This window comes from Haliotis rubra, unplaced genomic scaffold, assembly GCF_003918875.1.
Source record: "Haliotis rubra isolate DU_JTF1 unplaced genomic scaffold, ASM391887v1 Scf439, whole genome shotgun sequence".
NCBI classification, from domain to species: domain Eukaryota; kingdom Metazoa; phylum Mollusca; class Gastropoda; order Lepetellida; family Haliotidae; genus Haliotis; species Haliotis rubra.
The window spans coordinates 679,084-700,669 of NW_025767123.1; the positions used below are offsets into that span (position 1 = coordinate 679,084).

At 41.5% G+C, this 21,586-nt stretch overlaps 1 protein-coding gene across 1 annotated transcript; it reads left to right on the plus strand.

The window, feature by feature from the left end:
• The first annotated feature begins 1,387 nt into the window (after nucleotides 1–1,387).
• Nucleotides 1,388–21,176, plus strand: LOC124289286. The gene is made up of 4 exons (XM_046725896.1): nucleotides 1,388–1,497; nucleotides 2,797–2,952; nucleotides 4,478–4,605; nucleotides 21,109–21,176. The coding sequence occupies exons 1-4, from the start codon at nucleotides 1,430–1,432 to the stop codon at nucleotides 21,174–21,176; spliced, it is 420 nt and encodes a 139-aa protein (XP_046581852.1). The 5' UTR covers nucleotides 1,388–1,429.
• The last annotated feature ends 410 nt before the right edge of the window (nucleotides 21,177–21,586 follow it).

Sequence of the window (21,586 nt, forward strand, 5' to 3'; positions counted from 1 at the left end):
TTTCCGGTTAAGTGAGTAGTTTTACAACGTTGTGAATTCGTTTTAATGAATTTTCGTTCGGAAGGCGAGTTTTCCGGATATCTGAGGTTCGGATAAACGGGGCACGACTGTACTACTATTACTACTACTAGTACTACTACTACTATTACTGGTGCTGTTGATACGACTACTCCTGCTGCCGCTACTACCTGAGATACGAATGAAATGGGTTGATGGTGACTGAGAGTAATGATCCTTGACCAACGCCTTCTGTTTAGCTTATTGAACGATCAAAGACTATGTGTATTCGTTAGTGTCTCTCAAAAACTGGAGGGTCCACTTTAGTGTCCACTCAATCCCATGACCGTCAAGAATGTCTAGAAGTGAAATACGTGGTTAAGAAAGATATATTTTTGAGGCGCTTCTTACAATCCAACGCCGCGCTGTTTTAACATAGTGACAGAAGTCACAGCTATTTACAGACTCTGAGGTTCAGTGGGTAAGGCGTCTGCCCAGGGAGCGGTCGGTCGATGGTTCGCGCTTTACCTAAAGTCGTTAAAGATGGCACTTGTTGTTACCCTGCCTTGGGGCTCGACATGGTACTAACGGGATAAAACAAGGAGTGGTAAACCGGACTTCAGTACAAAGTCGTCAAATCACACGCTCGTTCGTGCTTCAATAATCTTGAACGCGACATTAAACCAAATTTCATCTGACGTCATAGGCGTTCTACCTTACTACCAGCTCGTGTAAGATAATTACAGTCAAAGGTCATGTTAAATCGCAAATAGAAGTCTACAGGACCACGTGACTGTATATCAGTTTTCCAGTACAGCCCCTTCCTTTATCTTTGATTCAAAAGTTTTGAATTTTAAAGATCAAATCCAGATTTGGAAGGAAGCGACCCAAACCAGTAATCAAACGTATGACGAACATGTTATTCGTACCTATGAAACAAATCGTAGCTTTGGTATTAGCTAAACGATAATGATCCACAACCTTTGATAGGCCTCAGCAAAACAGTACAGGGGAGATAACTCTTACTATTGGCCTGTGACACTCACCTGTGTACAGCTTTAATTATTGTGACCGAACTTACTAAACTCTGCACAACGTAGCGACGTCATCAACCACCAAGACGGAGACAAATTGACACAAACCTCATCTGTCCGTGCACAATTACATATTTTATGAAATAAAAAAGACGGAATGAAATTAGTATAGTCCTCATTGAAACAGTTATGTCAAACTAGTGTGAAACAGGTCATATTAACATGTCAACATGCCCAATGTTACCAGTCCGTGCCCTCGTGCTATAGAACAAGGCAATGCTTTATCTTAACACATCTGCTGCAATGAATAGACACAAATTATCTGTTCAGAAATTTCCCACAGCGATAAACCTTATATATACCTCAGAGATACGGTGAGAGCCATTTCCTCTCTGACAATGGGCCCGCAAGGAACTCTCGTACTTGTCCTTCTGTGTGCCTACGGAGCCGTCTCCCTGATCGCCCCGTGAGTACACACGCCCTTGTATATCAAAATGTCGGCGTTAGAGACAATATATCCTGAGAGAAACAAATAATGGACCACAGGAAAATTCACGCGTTCCTTTCATATTTTCCAGTTTTTCCTCCTCCTCAACGCTGGTAATGAAACCTGGAAAATATTAAAGAAACGCTTGAATTTTCCTGTGATCCTTTATTTGTTTCTCTCAGTATATGTACTACAGAAATTGATACAGAAATTTATCAAAACATTGTAAGCTACATAAAGTTACATCGCAAATGTTGCTGGAGTGATTTACCAAGGCTCATGTAGATATGAAACATGAACATTTATGGCCTTTTTAAGGGGTTTAATGTTCCCAAGCCTTTTTATTTGATTGTGAGCATTAGTCGGTCACAAATGTTCCAACAAAATCTATTTCAAAACCGAAAAAATCAATAATTCAGCCTTTGTCTCGCAAATATATCTGTGCAATGAACCTCTTCCTTGGTACATATTTTTGTGCGTCTAAATACTTTAATAAGTGTTTCACTTTGTACAAATTCATGCATTTCAAGCTATTTTTGTGATTTTCAAAATATTTTTCGTTGGTGCCTTAAATTTCAGGCAATGTACTCGTTAGTTTTTGCGATTCCTTCGAGTTTTCAGAACTTTGTTGCGAGGTTTTAGGGGATTTGTTGCTTTGATTTGTACAGACAATAACCTCTTTGTCAATAAACAATCACAAAACTACACTCTCAACTCCCAAATATTGTTTGCTGAACTGACCCGTGATGACCCGGGTTAGAATTGGTCTTCAGAAACCCATGCTTGTCGTAAGAAACGACTAACGGGATCGTGTGCGTGCGCGTGGGTGGTCAGCGTGCTCGCTTACTTGATTGACACATGTCATCGTGTCCCAGTTGCGTAGATCGACGTTCATGTTGTTGATCGCTGGATTGTCTGGTCCAGACTCGATTATTTACATACTGCCGCCATATAGCTACAATATTGCTGAGTGCGGCGTAAAACTAAACTCACTCACTCAATCATTGCTGAATTAATCCAACTCCAAAATCAGATTTGGGAATGTGGAGTTATCCCTCTTATGCCGATCGTCATTGCACACTGCGCATTTCAGGCAAACAAGTTATATCAGTTCACAAATTTGGCTTGAGTTTTAACGGTATTCTCAAGATGTAGATCTGTTAGATTTCGGGATCGGTAACCTACTACTATATATACTTTACGCGTTAAAGGACTGATTTTATAGAAGGATCAAATTGGAATAAAGATCAGATTTTTAATGTCTTTTGGATGTTTAAGGTGCGGCTTATGCGGGGATGAAATAGACATCACAATCATCGCCCAGAACTTCCTCAAGCCCCCGTTCTTCAACTACACCGTGAACGTGCACGGCGAACCACAGAGTGAGCTGATCTACTTCCTGCAGAAGGCGGCAGACATCGATGAACACCTCAGGTACAATATATACACCTCGGGTACAATATAAACACCTCGGGTACAATATATACACCTCGGGTACAATATAAACACCTCGGGTACAATATATACACCTCGGGTACAATATAAACACCTCGGGTACAATATATACACCTCGGGTACAATATAAACACCTCGGGTACAATATATACACCTCGGGTACAATATAAACACCTCGGGTACAATATATACACCTCGGGTACAATATATACACCTCGGGTACAATATAAACACCTCGGGTACAATATATACACCTCGGGTACAATATAAACACCTCGAGTACAATATATACACCTCAGGGCAAATATAAACACCTCGAGTACAATATAAACACCTCGGGTACAATATATACACCTCGGGTACAATATATAAACACCTCGGGTACAATATATACACCTTGAGTATGAATTATTGTAGTTTACCTTAAATTACAGTTAATCCTCTTAAAATATTATGTCGTATATTATACAGGTGTGTTGGAGTGGTTGGACAATATAAAACAGAGTTCTATTCTCGTAAATCACGTACATATTAAGTATTGTAGTTTACCTTAGATTATAGTTAATCAGCTTAAACGATTATGTCGTATATTATACAGGTGTGTTGGAGTGGTTGGGCAGAACAAAACAGAGTTCTATTCTCGTAAATCACGTACATATTAAGTATTGTAGTTTACCTTAGATTACAGTTAATCAGCTTAAAAGATTATGTCGTATATTATACAGGTGTGTTGGAGTGGTTGGACAGAACAAAACAGAGTTCTATTCTCGTAAATCACGTACATATTAAGTATTGTAGTTTACCTTAGATTACAGTTAATCAGCTTAAACGATTATGTCGTTTATTATACAGGTGTGTTGGAGTGGTTGGGCAGAACAAAACAGAGTTCTATTCTCGTAAATCACATACATTCATAGTTATATTCATAGTTACATTTGCTAAAAATTTCATTGGATCGTATTGTTTCTGATGAAACATTTCCAGGCCAGCTTTAATATGTCTATCATGTGGCCAAACCGTTACAATTGTTACCTCCCTTGGTCACGCCAGTAACCAGTGATTGTGGAATAGTTACTTAGTTACTTTCTGAGACTTTTCTGCTATAAATGGATAACTGATACTGCGAAAAAAGGATTTAAAACCAGCTCACTTATTCATTTAGCTTGCACGAGTGAGTATGGTTTTACGCCGCTTTTAGCAATATCCCAGCAAAATCACGGCGGGGCATCATACATAGCCTTCGCACATTGTACCCATGTGGGGAATCGAACCCGGGTCTTTGGCGTGTCGAGCGACCCTTTACCCACTAGGCTACCCCAGTACTTCAGTGAAACCCACGAGATGTGTTGCTAACAAACCTATAAACAGGGCGAACGGGGATTCGAACCTATGATCACAGGTTTCTATCACACTAAAGGGACGTCACTCTGTACAACGAATCGTGGGGTCTTTGATGACTGTGTAATCTATTATTCCAATAGAATCATTCTATTTTTAATTTCAGATTTACAATCACTTACTTCGGTCCTGTCTTGGGCTACTTTGTCAACTCAATCAACAATCTGGAGGGAGATTATGCTGAAAACACGTCCTGGCGGGTGACGGATGTTGACTTCAACTCCCATAAATTGGGTAATTACAAGTTTTATAAGATAAAGTCCCTAGCACCAGGTACACAATTACAGGGTTGCTTCCCTTGGCACTGGTGGATGTTCGTGATTCGTTACTGACCTTTAAATGTCCTTGACACTGTTTAGAGTGAGTGAGTTTAGTTTTACGCCGCTTTTAGCAATATTCCAGCAATATCACGGCGGGGGACACCAGAAATAGGCTTCACACATTGTACCCATGTGGGGAGTCGAAACCGGGTCTTCGGCGTGACGAGCGAACTCTTTAACCACTAGACTACCCCACCGCCCCTGACACTGTGTAGAGTTGTTTGTTTGTTGTATAACGTCGCATTCAGCAATATTCAAGCGATATGGCGACGGTCTGAAAATAATCAAGTCTGGACCAAACAATTCAGTGAGCATGAGAAATTGAGATCTACGCACAGGAGCGGTGGGGTAGTCCAGTGGTTAAAGCATTCGCTCGTCACGCCGAAGAACCTGGTTCAAATCCCCGCATGGGTGCAATGTATGAAGCCTATTTCTGGTGTCCCCTGCCGTGATATTGCTGGTATATTGCTAAAAGCGGCGTAAAACCCAACTCACTCACCCACTCTACGCAATTGTGATACGATGACATGTGTCAGCTAAGTCAGCGAACATGACCATATTGTGGAGAAACGTAGATTTTTCTCATCGTATCATCCGTGGCACGGTGTAGATAAGTAGATATTTGTCACATCAGTGTCGTGGTACGGTGTAGATAAGTAGATATTTGTCACAGTAGTGTCGTGTTACGGTGTAGATAAGTAGATATTTGTCACATCAGTGTCGTGGTACGGTGTAGATAAGTAGATATTTGTCACATCAGTGTCGTGGTACGGTGTAGATAAGTAGATATTTGTCACATCAGTGTCGTGGTACGGTGTAGATAAGTAGATATTTGTCACATTGTGTAGTGTCGTGTTACGGTGTAGATAAGTAGATATTTGTCACATCAGTGTCGTGGTACGGTGTAGATAAGTAGATATTTGTCACAGTAGTGTCGTGTTACGGTGTAGATAAGTAGATATTTGTCACATCAGTGTCGTGTTACGGTGTAGATAAGTAGATATTTGTCACATCAGTGTCGTGTTACGGTGTAGATAAGTAGATATTTGTCACATCAGTGTCGTGGTACGGTGTAGATAAGGAGATATTTGTCACATCAGTGTCGTGTTACGGTGTAGATACGGAGATATTTGTCACAGTAGTGTCGTGGTACAGTGTAGATAAGTAGACATTTGTTACAGTAGTGTCGTGTTACGGTGTAGATACGGAGATATATTTCACAGTAGTGACGTGTTACGGTGTAGATACGGGGATATATTTCACAGTAGTGTCGTGTTACGGTGTAGATACGGAGATATATTTCACAGTAGTGTCGTGTTACGGTGTAGATACGGAGATATATTTCACAGTAGTGTCGTGTTACGGTGTAGATACGGAGATATATTTCACGCAGTAGTGTCGTGGTACGGTGTAGATACGGAGATATATATTCACAGTAGTGTCGTGTTACGGTGTAGATACGGAGATATATTTCACAGTAGTGTCGTGTTACGGTGTAGATACGGAGATATATTTCAGTAGTGTCGTGTAGTGTAGATACGGAGATATATTTCACAGTAGTGACGTGTTACGGTGTAGATACGGAGATATATTTCACAGTAGTGTCGTGTTACGGTGTAGATACGGAGATATATTTCACGGTAGTGTCGTGTTACGGTGTAGATACGGAGATATATTTCACAGTAGTGACGTGGTACGGTGTAGATACGGAGATATATTTCACAGTAGTGTCGTGTTACGGTGTAGATACGGAGATATATTTCACAGTAGTGACGTGTTACGGTGTAGATACGGAGATATATTTCACAGTAGTGTCGTGTTACGGTGTAGATACGGAGATATATTTCACAGTAGTGTCGTGTTACGGTGTAGATACGGAGATATATTTCACAACAGTGTCTTGGTACGGTGTAGATACGGAGACATTTGTTACAGTAGTGTCGTGTTACGGTGTAGATACGGAGATATATTTCACAGTAGTGACGTGTTACGGTGTAGATACGGAGATATATTTCACGGTAGTGTCGTGTTACGATGTAGATACGGAGATATATTTCACAGTAGTGTCGTGTTACGGTGTAGATACGGAGATATATTTCACAGTAGTGTCGTGTTACGGTGTAGATACGGAGATATATTTCACAGTAGTGACGTGTTACGGTGTAGATACGGAGATATATTTCACAGTAGTGTCGTGTTACGGTGTAGATACGGAGATATATTTCACAGTAGTGTCGTGTTACGGTGTAGATACGGAGATATATTTCACAGTAGTGTCGTGTTACGGTGTAGATACGGAGATATATTTCACAGTAGTGTCGTGTTACGGTGTAGATACGGACACAGTAGTGTCGTGTTACGTGTAGATACGGAGATATATTTCACAGTAGTGTCGTGTTACGGTGTAGATACGGAGATATTTTTCACAGTAGTGTCGTGGTACGGTGTAGATACGGAGATATATTTCACAGTAGTGTCGTGTTACGGTGTAGATACGGAGATATATTTCACAGTAGTGTCGTGTTACGGTGTAGATACGGAGATATATTTCACAGTAGTGTCGTGTTACGTGTAGATACGGAGATATATTTCACAGTAGTGTCGTGTTACGGAGTAGATACGGAGATATATTTCACGGTAGTGTCGTGTTACGGTGTAGATACGGAGATATATTTCACAGTAGTGTCGTGTTACGGTGTAGATACGGAGATATATTTCACAGTAGTGTCGTGTTACGGTGTAGATACGGAGATATTTTTCACAGTAGTGTCGTGGTACGGTGTAGATACGGAGATATTTGTCACAGTAGTGTCGTGTTACGGTGTAGATACGGAGATATATTTCACAGTAGTGTCGTGTTACGGTGTAGATACGGAGATATATTTCACAGTAGTGTCGTGTTACGGTGTAGATACGGAGATATTTCACGCAGTAGTGTCGTGTTACGGTGTAGATACGGAGATATATTTCACAGTAGTGTCGTGTTACGGTGTAGATACGGAGATATATTTCACAGTAGTGTCGTGTTACGGTGTAGATACGGAGATATATTTCACAGTAGTGTCGTGTTACGGTGTAGATACGGAGATATATTTCACAGTAGTGTCGTGTTACGGTGTAGATACGGAGATATATTTCACAGTAGTGTCGTGTTACGGTGTAGATACGGAGATATATTTCACAGTAGTGTGTCGTGTTACGGTGTAGATACGGAGATATATTTCACAGTAGTGTCGTGTTACGGTGTAGATACGGAGATATATTTCACAGTAGTGTCGTGTTACGGTGTAGATACGGAGATATATTTCACAGTAGTGTCGTGTTACGGTGTAGATACGGAGATATATTTCACAGTAGTGTCGTGTTACGGTGTAGATACGGAGATATATTTCACAGTAGTGTCGTGTTACGGTGTAGATACGGAGATATATTTCACAGTAGTGTCGTGTTACGGTGTAGATACGGAGATATATTTCACAGTAGTGTCGTGTTACGGTGTAGATACGGAGATATATTTCACAGTAGTAGTGTCGTGTTACGGTGTAGATACGGAGATATATTTCACAGTAGTGTCGTGTTACGGTGTAGATACGGAGATATATTTCACAGTAGTGTCGTGGTACGGTGTAGATAGTGTCGGAGATATATTTTTCACAGTAGTGTCGTGTTACGGTGTAGTGTAGATACGGAGATATATTTCACAGTAGTGTCGTGTTACGGTGTAGATACGGAGATATATTTCACAGTAGTGTCGTGTTACGATGTAGATACGGAGATATATTTCACAGTAGTGTCGTGTTACGGTGTAGATACGGAGATATATTTCACAGTAGTGTCGTGTATATTCACGTGTAGATACGGAGATATATTTCACATAGTAGTGTCGTGTTACGGATAGATACGGAGATATATTTCACAGTAGTGTCGTGTTACGGTGTAGATACGGAGATATATTTCACAGTAGTGTCGTGGTACGGTGTAGATACGGATATATATTTCACAGTAGTGTCGTGTTACGGTGTAGATACGGAGATATATTTCACAGTAGTGTGTCGTGTTACGGTGTAGATACGGAGATATATTTCACAGTAGTGTCGTGTTACGGTGTAGATACGGAGATATATTTCACAGTAGTGTCGTGTTACGTGTAGATACGGTGTAGATACGGAGATATATGGTTAGATACAGATATTTGTCACAGTAGTGTCGTGTTACGGTGTAGATACGGAGATATATTTCACAGTAGTGTCGTGTTACGGTGTAGATACGGAGATATATTTCACAGTAGTGTCGTGTTACGGTGTAGATACGGAGATATATTTCACAGTAGTGTCGTGTTACGGTGTAGATACGGTAGATATATTTCACAGTAGTGTCGTGGTACAGTGTAGATACGGAGACATTTGTTACAGTAGTGTCGTGTTACGGTGTAGATACGGAGATATATTTCACAGTAGTAGTGACGTGTTACGGTGTAGATACGGAGATATATTTCACGGTAGTGTCGTGGTACGATGTAGATACGGAGATATATTTCACAGTAGTGACGTGTTACGGTGTAGATACGGAGATATATTTTCACAGTAGTGTCGTGTTACGGTGTAGATACGGAGATATATTTCACAGTAGTGTCGTGTTACGGTGTAGATACGGAGATATATTTCAGTGACGTAGTGTACGTGTTATATTTCACAGTGTGTCGTGTACGAGATACGGAGATATATTTCACAGTAGTGTCGTGTTACGTGTAGATACGGAGATATATTTCACAGTAGTGTCGTGTTACGGTGTAGATACGGAGATATATTTCACAGTAGTGACGTGTTACGGTGTAGATACGGAGATATATTTCACAGTAGTGTCGTGTTACGGTGTAGATACGGAGATATATTTCACAGTAGTGTCGTGTTACGGTGTAGATACGGAGATATATTTCACAGTAGTGTCGTGGTACGGTGTAGATACGGAGATATATTTCACAGTAGTGTCGTGTTACGGTGTAGATAGTGAGATATAGATATTTTCACAGTAGTGTCGTGTTACGGTGTAGATACGGAGATATATTTCACAGTAGTGTCGTGTTACGGTGTAGATACGGAGATATATTTCACAGTAGTGTCGTGGTACGGTGTAGATACGGAGATATTTGTCACAGTAGTGTCGTGTTACGGTGTAGATACGGAGATATATTTCACAGTAGTGTCGTGTTACGGTGTAGATACGGAGATATATTTCACGGTAGTGTCGTGGTACGATGTAGATACGGAGATATATTTCACAGTAGTGTCGTGTTACGGTGTAGATACGGAGATATATTTCACTGGTAGTGTCGTGTTACGGTGTAGATACGGAGATATATTTCACAGTAGTGTCGTGTTACGGTGTAGATACGGAGATATATTTCACAGTGTGTCGTAGTGTCGTGTTACGGTGTAGATACGGAGATATATTTGTCACAGTAGTGTCGTGTTACGGTGTAGATACGGAGATATATTTCACAGTAGTGTCGTGTTACGGTGTAGATACGGAGATATATTTCACAGTAGTGTCGTGTTACGGTGTAGATACGGAGATATATTTCACAGTAGTGTCGTGTTACGGTGTAGATACGGAGATATATTTCACAGTAGTGTCGTGTTACGGTGTAGATGTATATTTCACAGTAGTGTCGTACGGTGTAGATACGGAGATATATTTCACAGTAGTGTCGTGTTACGGTGTAGATACGGAGATATATTTCACACAGTGTCGTGTTACGGTGTAGATACGGAGATATATTTCACGGTAGTAGTGACGTGTTACAGTGTAGATACGATATATTGATATCACAGATATATTTCACAGTAGTGTCGTGTTACGGTGTAGATACGGAGATATTTTTCACAGTAGTGTCGTGTTACGGTGTAGATACGGAGATATATTTCACAGTAGTGTCGTGTTACGTGTAGATACGGAGAGATATTTTCACAGTAGTGTCGTGTTACGGTGTAGATACGGAGATATATTTCACAGTAGTGACGTGTTACGGTGTAGATACGGAGATATATTTCACAGTAGTGTCGTGTTACGGTGTAGATACGGAGATATATTTCACAGTAGTGTCGTGTTACGGTGTAGATACGGAGATATATTTCACAGTAGTGTCGTGTTACGGTGTAGATACGGAGATATATTTCACAGTAGTGTCGTGGTACGGTGTAGATACGGAGATATATTTCACAGTAGTGTCGTGTTACGGTGTAGATACGGAGATATATTTCACAGTAGTGTCGTGTTACGGTGTAGATACGGAGATATATTTCACGGTAGTAGTGTCGTGTTACGGTGTAGATACGGAGATATATTTCACAGTAGTGTCGTGTTACGGTGTAGATACGGAGATATATTTCACGATATAGTGTCGTGTTACGGTGTAGATACGGAGATATATTTCACAGTAGTGTCGTGGTACGGTGTAGATACGGAGATATATTTTCACAGTAGTGTCGTGTTACGGTGTAGATACGGAGATATATTTCACAGTAGTGTCGTGTTACGGTGTAGATACGGAGATATATTTCACGGTAGTGTCGTGTTACGGTGTAGATACGGAGATATATTTCACAGTAGTGTCGTGGTACGGTGTAGATACGGAGATATATTTCACAGTAGTGTCGTGTTACGGTGTAGATACGGAGATATATTTCACAGTAGTGTCGTGTTACGGTGTAGATAGATACGGAGATATATTGTCGTGGTACGGTGTAGTACGGAGATATTACGGTGTCGTGGTACGTAGGAGATATATTTCACGTAGTGTCGTGTACGGTGTAGATACGGAGATATATTTCACAGTAGTGTCGTGTTACGGTGTAGATACGGAGATATATTTCACAGTAGTGTCGTGTTACGGTGTAGATACGGAGATATATTTCACAGTAGTAGTGTCGTGTTACGGTGTAGATACGGAGATATATTTCACAGTAGTGTCGTGTTACGGTTTAGATACGGAGATATATTTCACAGTAGTGTTACGGTTTCCATACGTAGATATTTCTCATAGTAGTGTCGTGTTACGGTTTCCATACGTAGATATTTCTCATAGTGGCGTCTTTCTCAGTATCTCGTATAGCAAGGCACCACGAGCTGCAATCACTGCACAGCATCTCCTTGGACAAGAACGGATAAGACGCCGGATTCTTTCCTGGGAATGGCTCTCCACTCCTCCTGCAGTGCACAGCGGCGAGGCTGTTGCAGCGTCTGTAGGCGGCGGCTGACGTTGACGTTACGCGTCGACCCCAGAGTATCCACAGGTGTTCAATAGGGTTGAGGGTCTGGTGATTTAAGAGGGCTATGGCAGAGACATTGACGTTGGAATTCTGCAGAAAGTTCATTGTTGCACGATGCAGTATGAGGCCGGGCGTTGTCTGGTTGAAAAATCTGTGTCTGTTGGTCAATAATCGGGGAGAAGGTGAGGCTGTAATACGTGGTTGATGTAACGTTGGGCTGTCAGGTTCCCTGGAACGATCACCAAGTCTGATTTCTGGTTGTATGAGATGGATCCCCAAACCATAACCATGACGCTTTCTCCGCCAAATCTGTCCCCTGTCGGACGCAGATGGGCGCAAAACGTTCATGACGTCTCCTATACACACGTTTTCTTCCGTCGTGATGTTGCAAAGAAAAAACGTGATTCATCAGAAAACCAGATTCGCCTCCAGTTTTGTAAAGTCCATATCCTTACGTTGTTGCACCACCTGAGTCGTCGGCGGAGATGTAGGGGGCGTAGTACAGGTCCAACAACTGGTCTACAGGCACGTAAAACCCGCTGCTTTCAGACGGTTCCTAATCGTTTGAGCTGACACTCTCCTCAAACCTGGTATTTGTGTGGCAGTCACGGTTGGTAGGGCATGCCGATTACGCAGGTGATGGACCCGGATGTACCGATCTTGAAGGGGGTCGTGATTCTTGGCCTTCCACTTCTCGGGCGATCGTTGGTCAAATTGAAGTTGTTGTTTGCGGCTCCAAAGTCAGGATATCGTTGTTTTGTGAACATTTAGGTGCCGTGCAACACTTCCAAAACTTTCTCCGGCTTGAACACGACCAATGGCGATATTTCGGTCGGCAGCACTCAATCGTGGCATTTTCACACAGCTTTTCGGCGACAAATGAATGAATATAATACGAAAGCACATGGGCTTTTATACACCTCTACATTAACTGCCATTTTCATTGATTTGCATGTGTTTTGTGCAGCAGAAGTCACCATGAGGGTCATTTCATGCGTTGTGACGGAATAAGCAATAAAATACACTTATGCGTACAAATGCAGTTGTTTGGATGGTAATCTTCATTAATTACGTGTATAATTTCAATACATTCCAATAACATTTAGTTTGGAAGCAATAACTTCATTCAAACGAATTTTTTCATATCTGAGGACAGGGGTTGCGTTTCTTTTTTGACAGAGTTTATATAGCTTGAGTATTACAGAATGTAGGGTTCAACAAAACAAACAGTACCTAGAAACAGATAACTCTTTCAGATACTATTGAAGCTTTGTCTTGGTGCCCGTGATGATCTGGCTGAGTATTTCTTAAGGCAATATGTACAACGGTACTACTATACCATATAGGGGACGCAAACCGAAACATGAGTCTCATTAGCCTATTCAGACAATGACCCACTTTTCAGCCGATCCGAATTTTCTCGTGTGAAAGTGAAAAACATCACAAACAACTATGGTTACACTGAATTCCAATTTCTTGTTTCATAAGAAAATGGTATTTACAAATGAATTTTAATTTTAAACTTTAATAACATCGTATTTCTATATTTTATGGCGAGGTGTAGGCAGCATGACCTTAACTGAGACGTCACAGACTGCCCCTGTTTGATGAGGTCGTAAAATGATTCACAATGCATCTGACTCACTGGTTACACCTGTTATGCGTTTTTGGCGCTTATTCAGTGTAGTTCTGTAACGCACAATGTGATTGATAAAATATCAATTCCGTACCAGACCGCCAAACTTTTCTAGCGGCAGAGCCTCGTTTTGAGATTTCCACCATTTCCAGGTTTCCGTTTGTCAGAGCTCGCTGTACGACAGAGCAGGCTGCACGACGTGTTTGCAAGTAATAGAAGGAGCGTAGTGTTGCAATATACAAGTGCTTAGATGTATCATATAATACTGATTAATATTTATGTATCCTGCTAAATGAATTGGTCTGAAAATTCTGGACTGGTTATTGTACTAAGTTGCGCAATAGGACGGTTCCCAGTCAACAGGAAACGAGACTGTTGTGTAATCAATGTTTTGATTTGTAAACCCCGCCTCGCCTCGCCTCACCTCACCTCACCTCACCTCACCTCACCTCACCTCACCTCACACATCACATCACATCACATCACCTCACATCACATCACCGCAACTTTTATAATGAGTGAGTTTAGTTTCATACCGCTTTTAGTAATAACAAAACGGAGGACACCAGAAATGGGCTTCACACATTGTACCCATATGAGGAATCGAACCCAGGTCTTCGGCATGACGATCGAACGCTTTTAGCACAAGGATACCCACCGTCCCACAACTTCTATAAAGGAAACGTTTTTGATCGATTTAGTGTCTTCGTATAGTATGTTATATTGACTGCTCTCGGTAAATGTGTATTTGAGGCTGGGGGATCAGTTTTGGAGGATTCCATTGTTGGGGAAGCGAATTAACTAGGATTTGATGTCGTTATTGGTTATTGAATTGCATTAGGCCACTCATGCATATTTTTAAAACGTCAGAGACAAATATTAATACACTCTCTCAAAAAAGAAACGCAACCCCTATCTAAAATATCTGACATCATTTCTAGAATAAAGATGGTGAATGTAAATTAGAATTTTCTTCAAAATACTGTTAATACGTTTCCCATCTGAGTCAGTATAAACTCCCAAACGGAACCATTTTCACACACATGATGACCTTTGTATCCGTGTTTATTTGAGAAAGTGCGAAATTGTCATGTACAAAATGCTAAAAGCCTGTTGCACGTGCAAATCGTTGAAAACACAGTTCATGTAGAGGGTTTTAAAAGCACGCGTAGTTTGTAATTTTTCTCTCATAATTTGCTCTGCAAATCAAGTTCGAAAATGCCCCGTTTGAGTACAGCAAATCGAAATATTGCCATTGGTCGCATTGAGGCCGGGGAAAGCTTTGGAACAGTTGCCCGTCATCTAAACGTACACAAAACAACAATTTCACGACTTTGGAATCGTTACACACAGTTCCATGCAATTGAAGATCGTCCCAGGAGCGGTAGACCTAGGGTCACCACACCGGCTCAGGATCGCTTTATTCGACTCAGCCACCTACGTAATCGGCATGCCACACCCACCATCACTGCAACACAGGTGCCAGGTTTGAGGAGAGTATCGGCCCAAACCATCAGGAACCGTTTACATGAGGCAAATTTACGTGCAAGAAGACCAGTTGTTGGGCCCGTCTTGAAACGCCAACATCGACGCCAACGTCTCAGGTGGTGTACTAACGTAAGGAGATGGACCCTAAGAAACTGGAGAAGAGTCTGGTTTAGTGACGAGTCTCGTTTTCTTCTTCAACGACGTGACGGTAGACAACGTGTCTATAGACGAGCAAATGAACGTTTTGCACCGAACTGCGTTCGACAGGTCGACAGATTTGGAGGAGGAAGCATCATGGTATGGGGAGCCATGTCTTACAACCAACGGTCAGACTTGGTCATCATTCGTGGCAATTTGACGGCACAACGGTACATTGATGACGTCTTACAGCCACATCTTCTGCCGATAATCAACCAACAGAGGGAGTTGTTTCAACATGACAATGCCCGCCCTCACACAGCTCGTGCAACAGTGGCATTCCTACAGAATTCAAACGTCAACGTGATGCCGTGGCCCTCCAGATCGCCAGACATCAATCCTATCGAACATCTGTGGGACCAGCTGGATCGTCGTGTTCGTGCACGTACACCACAACCGCACACGTTGGTTGAACTGGCCGCAGCACTCCAGGAAGAGTGGAGAGCAATCCCCCAGGAAAACATCCGCCGTCTGATTCGTTCTGTTCCGAGGAGGTGCACTGCTGTGATTAGAGCTCGTGGCTCTACAACGAGATACTGAAGACAACGCCCCCTAGCGTAAATTGAGAGTTCGATACTGACCTGCATTAACTGTTACCTTATACCGTGCTGACGTAAGGTTCACCATGTCAAATTTTCATGGCATTATCTTTAAAAATACAAATGTAATAACCAGTTAAAATTGATATAAACATTACCAAAAAAACAGGGGTTGCGTTTCTTTTGAGAGAGTGTACAATGTGTATCTGCTGTCTATTGATTGATGGCTACACAAATATTGATACTTGGTGTGTCTTTCATCAATTGATCGATTAAAGGAGGAGTTTAGACAGGGCAAGTATAGTGGCTGGCGTCATCTGCCTTCTGGGGATTAAAACATTTGAAATTGAAAAATTACTGTTACAGTTTTAGGATATGTTTGTTGGAGCATGTAACGACAAACAACATGTGCAGCGTACTATTCTTGCGTTGTTTGAAATCATGTAAATTTGGCAAATCACTGGACTTTAAGTACATTTGTGTTTATACAATTATTCTGCATTCTCCGTTTTACGTGACTGAATGAAACAATTTTGAAGATATTTTCACAGTACACTACATGAAATCTCACTTCAAACGTGCATCGCCAATACGGAACATAGTGAAAATCGTAAAGAGACTCTTCTTATTCCTGGTAGATAAACATTTCCTGCAATATAGTAGCTTAATGGTAAAAGCGAAGACCCTGGTGCGATTCCCCAAATGAGTACAATATGTGAAGTGTATTTCTGGTGTCCCCTGCCGTGATATTGCTGGAATATTGCTAAAAGCTTTGTTGAGCAAAACTCACTCACTCCTGCAATCTGGGTTTGTCGAAAGAGGCGATAAAAACGATCCGCTGGACCACCTCGGTAACTCGTCTCTCATTCGTGGTTGTCTGATCAAAGCATTGACTTTATTGGGTTTCCTAGTTAGACGAACACATTATTTATCCAGCTGAGCGAACTATACTCATGCCAATAATGGTTGTCCCCTCCCCACCCCAACCCCACACACACACCTAACACCCCACCCCACCACCCCTCTTCAATTAAAAAAATTGAAGGGGTGACAACCATTATTGGCATGAGTATATGATCTACACTGACGTGCAAAGAAAGTATACACATGGTGTTTGGGGATTTAAAAAAAAAACCGTAAATATATTTATATCGTTTATTTATTGACAAACATGAAACTCACAAACAGTGTGTATGTGCTGAAGGTAGAGATTATTTTGAAGTTTGTTACAAATGTTTGAGAGGTGACGAGGATTGCTCAAAGCGGACGATAATCATCGTCTGGGGTCATTACACTAACATCAGACACCACACAATACATTAACTCACATCACAGAGAATAGACGTCCTGCTTTAGAAAATGTATACATGTAATAAAATATCTATGGGTTTTTGAGTTCCAGCAGATGTAATCTAAAACTAAAGCATTAAACCCAAAATAAAGCCAAAACAAAACCCAAAAGTAAACAACAAAGAAGTAAAAGGGGAAAGTTAGTAAGGGAAAATTAAACCCGGGGAAAGAGGAATGTGAGAAGTCAAGCAAGGGGAAGACTGACTGACTGACTGAGTTTGGTTTTACGCCGCTTTTAGCAATATTCCAGCAATATCACGGCGGGGGACACCAGAAATGGGCTTCACACATTGTACCCATGTGGGGATTCGAACCCGGGTCTTCGGCGTGACGAACCAACGCTTTAACTACTACACTACCCCACCGCCACGCAAGGGGAAGAAAATGCCTGAATGAAGAAAAATCCAGAATAAGTAAAGAAACTAACACCAGAGTGAAGAATGGAGATGAAAATTAAAACTCAGTGGAAGTTCGGCAAGGAAAGTATGACCCAATGAAACTGAGATAAGGGAAAGTAGGACAAGACAAAGTAGGACGAGGGAAATCAAGGTGAAGGAAAGTAAATCTGTGGGCGCACTTTACAACTTTGTTGTCAGTGAGCAAGTTGATGTTTTACGTCGCATCAGTGTTCTCATTTATGATTATCATCCAAAACTGTGTTCCACCGGAGATATTGCTTGTGAGAGATCAAACGATATCTCCTTGATTTTGTACAATGCCCTGACGTCATCGTTTACGTGACTCACAATGAAATGACGTCAAAACCCAAATGACGTCGCATGCTATGACGTCATAAACCTGATGACTATTACGAAATAGCTGCACTGCAAGTCAAATGGCAGTACCGTGTTCAGAGATGTACATTTTTCATTGAAAACTAATGAAGAGTGATTTTTTATATGATAAATAGAATATCACCCTCGTGTCTTCTAATACCAAATAAATCAATGCTCGTCAGCAGACACTTGGGTGGCATTCTCTATCTATGGCACTGGTAGACCAACAATCTTTGGAGGAATTCAGGGTTCCTGGCACTGGTCCGGGAAACGCCCATGTACAAACTACCGAGCCAATGAATTCCTTGTACCTGTAGTGGTGATTCTGTTGTTTCTGCGCTAGTACTAAGTTTGACAGGAATGTCAAATACTTTATGTCATGATATTGCATCAGTTACACAGAAAGCATATATTTTAAAAAATAACAGAGGGATGGTTATATTTATTTTCTTAGAATGGTCGAGAAATAAGGTTAGCGCATCTTTGTCAGTGCCATGCAAAAGAAACTTTCATATATGCACATGGAAAAAAGTATCACAACCAATATGATTTTTAGCCTCCCATATACCCATTCATTTTCATATCATAGTTATGTTTGTTTGTACGATTTATTACATATACTCGTCATTAATCGAAAACTTGGAAAATCAATTGATTTCGTTGTTGATAAGCAAATATGGGGCCTCTACAAATGACAACTCACGGATTATAGTTTTTATGCAAAACTGGCATGAGGGTTATCGACCATCAGCCGATTGTCCAGAAAACAGCAAACTAATGACGTCAAGGACAATCAGCGGTCAGGTTGACCACGAGTGATAACTTCTAGATAGGATATAGCCATTCTCAGAATCAAAAGACTTCATCCTTCCAAATCGTCGTTTGTCCAACAGAACGGTACGAAATCGACCAAGTATAGAGCCAAACTTCCTATCAGACTTCCGTTGTTATTCCCACAGCACAAAGTAGTACCATAAGGTTGGAGTCAAGCTCGACGTTCACTGGAATTTGAGGTCATGGTGAAGGGTCCATTGGTCGGACGAAAGTCGTGTTTGTTTTGTTTTGTTTTTAATGACCGATGGCGTCACAGAACCACTGCATGTGCACAAGAGAATATCTTGGAGGAAGTTCCCTTTAGCGTAGTATCTTTGGTGGTGTAGGGGTGGACGAGGACTCGACGGACACCTATCCAACGGGCTCCACCAGGCTCCACGATTCCATTCGGCACAAGGGTTGACTGAGTTGTTGCAGTGATCCTTGACACAAAAGTGACTCCCATCCAGGGTTGACGCTGGGTCCCCTAGGCTGATGTGGTCTCCGAATTCACCGAGAGTTTTTTACGACGGACGCTGGTCAGAGCATACATCTTCTCCAGACCCAGCCACATGTAACAGTTGGAGTGGGTGAAACCAGACTTGTAGTCGGCCCAGGGAAGTCAAACGGTTTTGCAGCTTTGGTCGGCCAGACAGTGTAGGTTCCAGGAGAGTTACAATGTACAAAATGTCCTGTCCTTACAGTCTGAAACAGTGAAATGACTTTAGGACACATGTCAGTGGTGTTGCGCATGCGTTCAAAGGCTCTGAATCAGAAACAGTGAATCGAATCCACATCTGAACATCTTATCAGATTCGTGTCCACTAATTTCCATCAAATAACCATGTTTTTTTACCTTGGAAGTATATGCTTCACACCGCCATTTTATCCGTTGCGTCGTGGAGGAGTTATGCAAAGCTTCAGGTAGCTTTCAGAAAGTGACGTAAACTCAGGATCATATATCTATATATCTATCTATCTATATATATATATATATATATATATATATATATATATATACTCTTATAAAAGAAACGCATAGGTGATTTTGTGAATATTGGACTCATGTACGTGCGGCAAAATCAATACAAATATACTATTCTTTCCAAAACGCCATCTTTGTGTGATTGTAAACAGCTTCATCGCCAAAACGCGGCAATTTTAACTTTTCCCCTAGTTTTAGAAGCCTTTTAAGAAATATTCGCCAAAGCGTCACCAAGAAAACATACAAAGCAAAATACAAGTAAGCGGAAAAGCATGCGGTATAGATCATTATAAAGGCAAACGCTTTGGCATCCGTTTTTGCCTGGAAAAGAGGAAATCATCATGCCACGAGTGAGCTGCGGCCAATCAAAACATCGCCATAGGCCGCCTTGAAGCTGGCGAGTCGCAGTCTGCAGTTGCCCGACATTTCAACGTTCATTAGGGCACCATATCTCGCCTTTTAGATCGTTTCCTGCAGACCAATGCCGCCCAAGATCGGTCGAGAAGCGGGTGCCCATGAGTTACCATCCAAGCCCAGGACCTCTGCATCCGGGTTGCTCACTTGCGTCATCGTCTTGCCACAGCCGTGGAGACTGCACAACGCATCCCTGGTTTGAGGAACATGTCCGACCAAACTGTCAAGAATCCACTGCGTGAAGTGGGGATTCGATCAAGAAGGCCATTTGTCGTAGATGGAACACTGCGTTGACGAGATGGAAGACAGCGTGTTTACCGTCGGAGGAAATGAACGTTTTTACCCTAATTGCATACGACAGGTCGACAGATTCGGTGGAGAAAGTGTCATGGTGTGGGATAGGATATCCAGCACACACAGGTCTGATTTATTGGTGGTTCAGGGGAATTTGACAGCAAATCGGTACATCAATGAAGTCCTTGCACGTCACATGCTTCCGATTATGGACCGACAGAGGGAGTTCCAGCAGGAAACGCTACTTCACATACGGCACACATCTTGCCAGTTCTAACGTCAATGTCTTGACATGGCCTTCCCGATCACCAGATCGAAAACCGACAGAACACCTATGGGATGGGCTCGACCGACGTGTACGTCAAGGTCAAAACATGTGTCAGACAACTGGCCATCGCAATGCAGGAAGAGTGGTGAAGAATTCCGCAAGAGCGACTTCGTTGACTTATCCAGTCTGTGCCGAGACGGTGCCGAGCAGTAATTGCTACCAATGGTTGCCATACAAAATACAAGTGCATGTGAAACAATTGCTCTTAAACTAACGCAATAAATTCTTCTGAAAATGGCTTATGCCGGGTTTTTTTTAAAGAATGTGTAACATACAAAGATAGTCCATATCTGAACATGAAGATTTACCTTCTATCCTGGTCTCACAGTTCCCTCCTGTAAAGGCAGGCAGACAGTGACAGACAGCATCATCAAGGGTTCCTCCATTCTGGCATGATGACGAGGTCTAAAACGAAACAGGTGTTCATTCTAATTAAAAGTATATAAACGGGAACATTGTAGATATTTGTGTGGACAAACCCTAGAGTACAGATATAGCAATTGTCGTATTTTTTAAAAATGCATCTTCCGATATGTCAAAACGATCATATAAACTACTGACTTCAGATGACAAAAAAATTAGAAACGGAGACGTGTGTGAGTTTTATGAAAATTATTTTACAAATAGAAAATTAATCATTTTCCAATTATTTGAATGAAATGTCGAAAGATTATTGGTGCAACCTGTCCGCGCTTAGTATTCTATATTTATGGTTGAAGAAAAATGTAGCAATGTAAACGTTACAAAACGAAGGCATATATAATCAGTTTATAATTTCTTTAACATCAGAGGCGTACGGCTAGCTC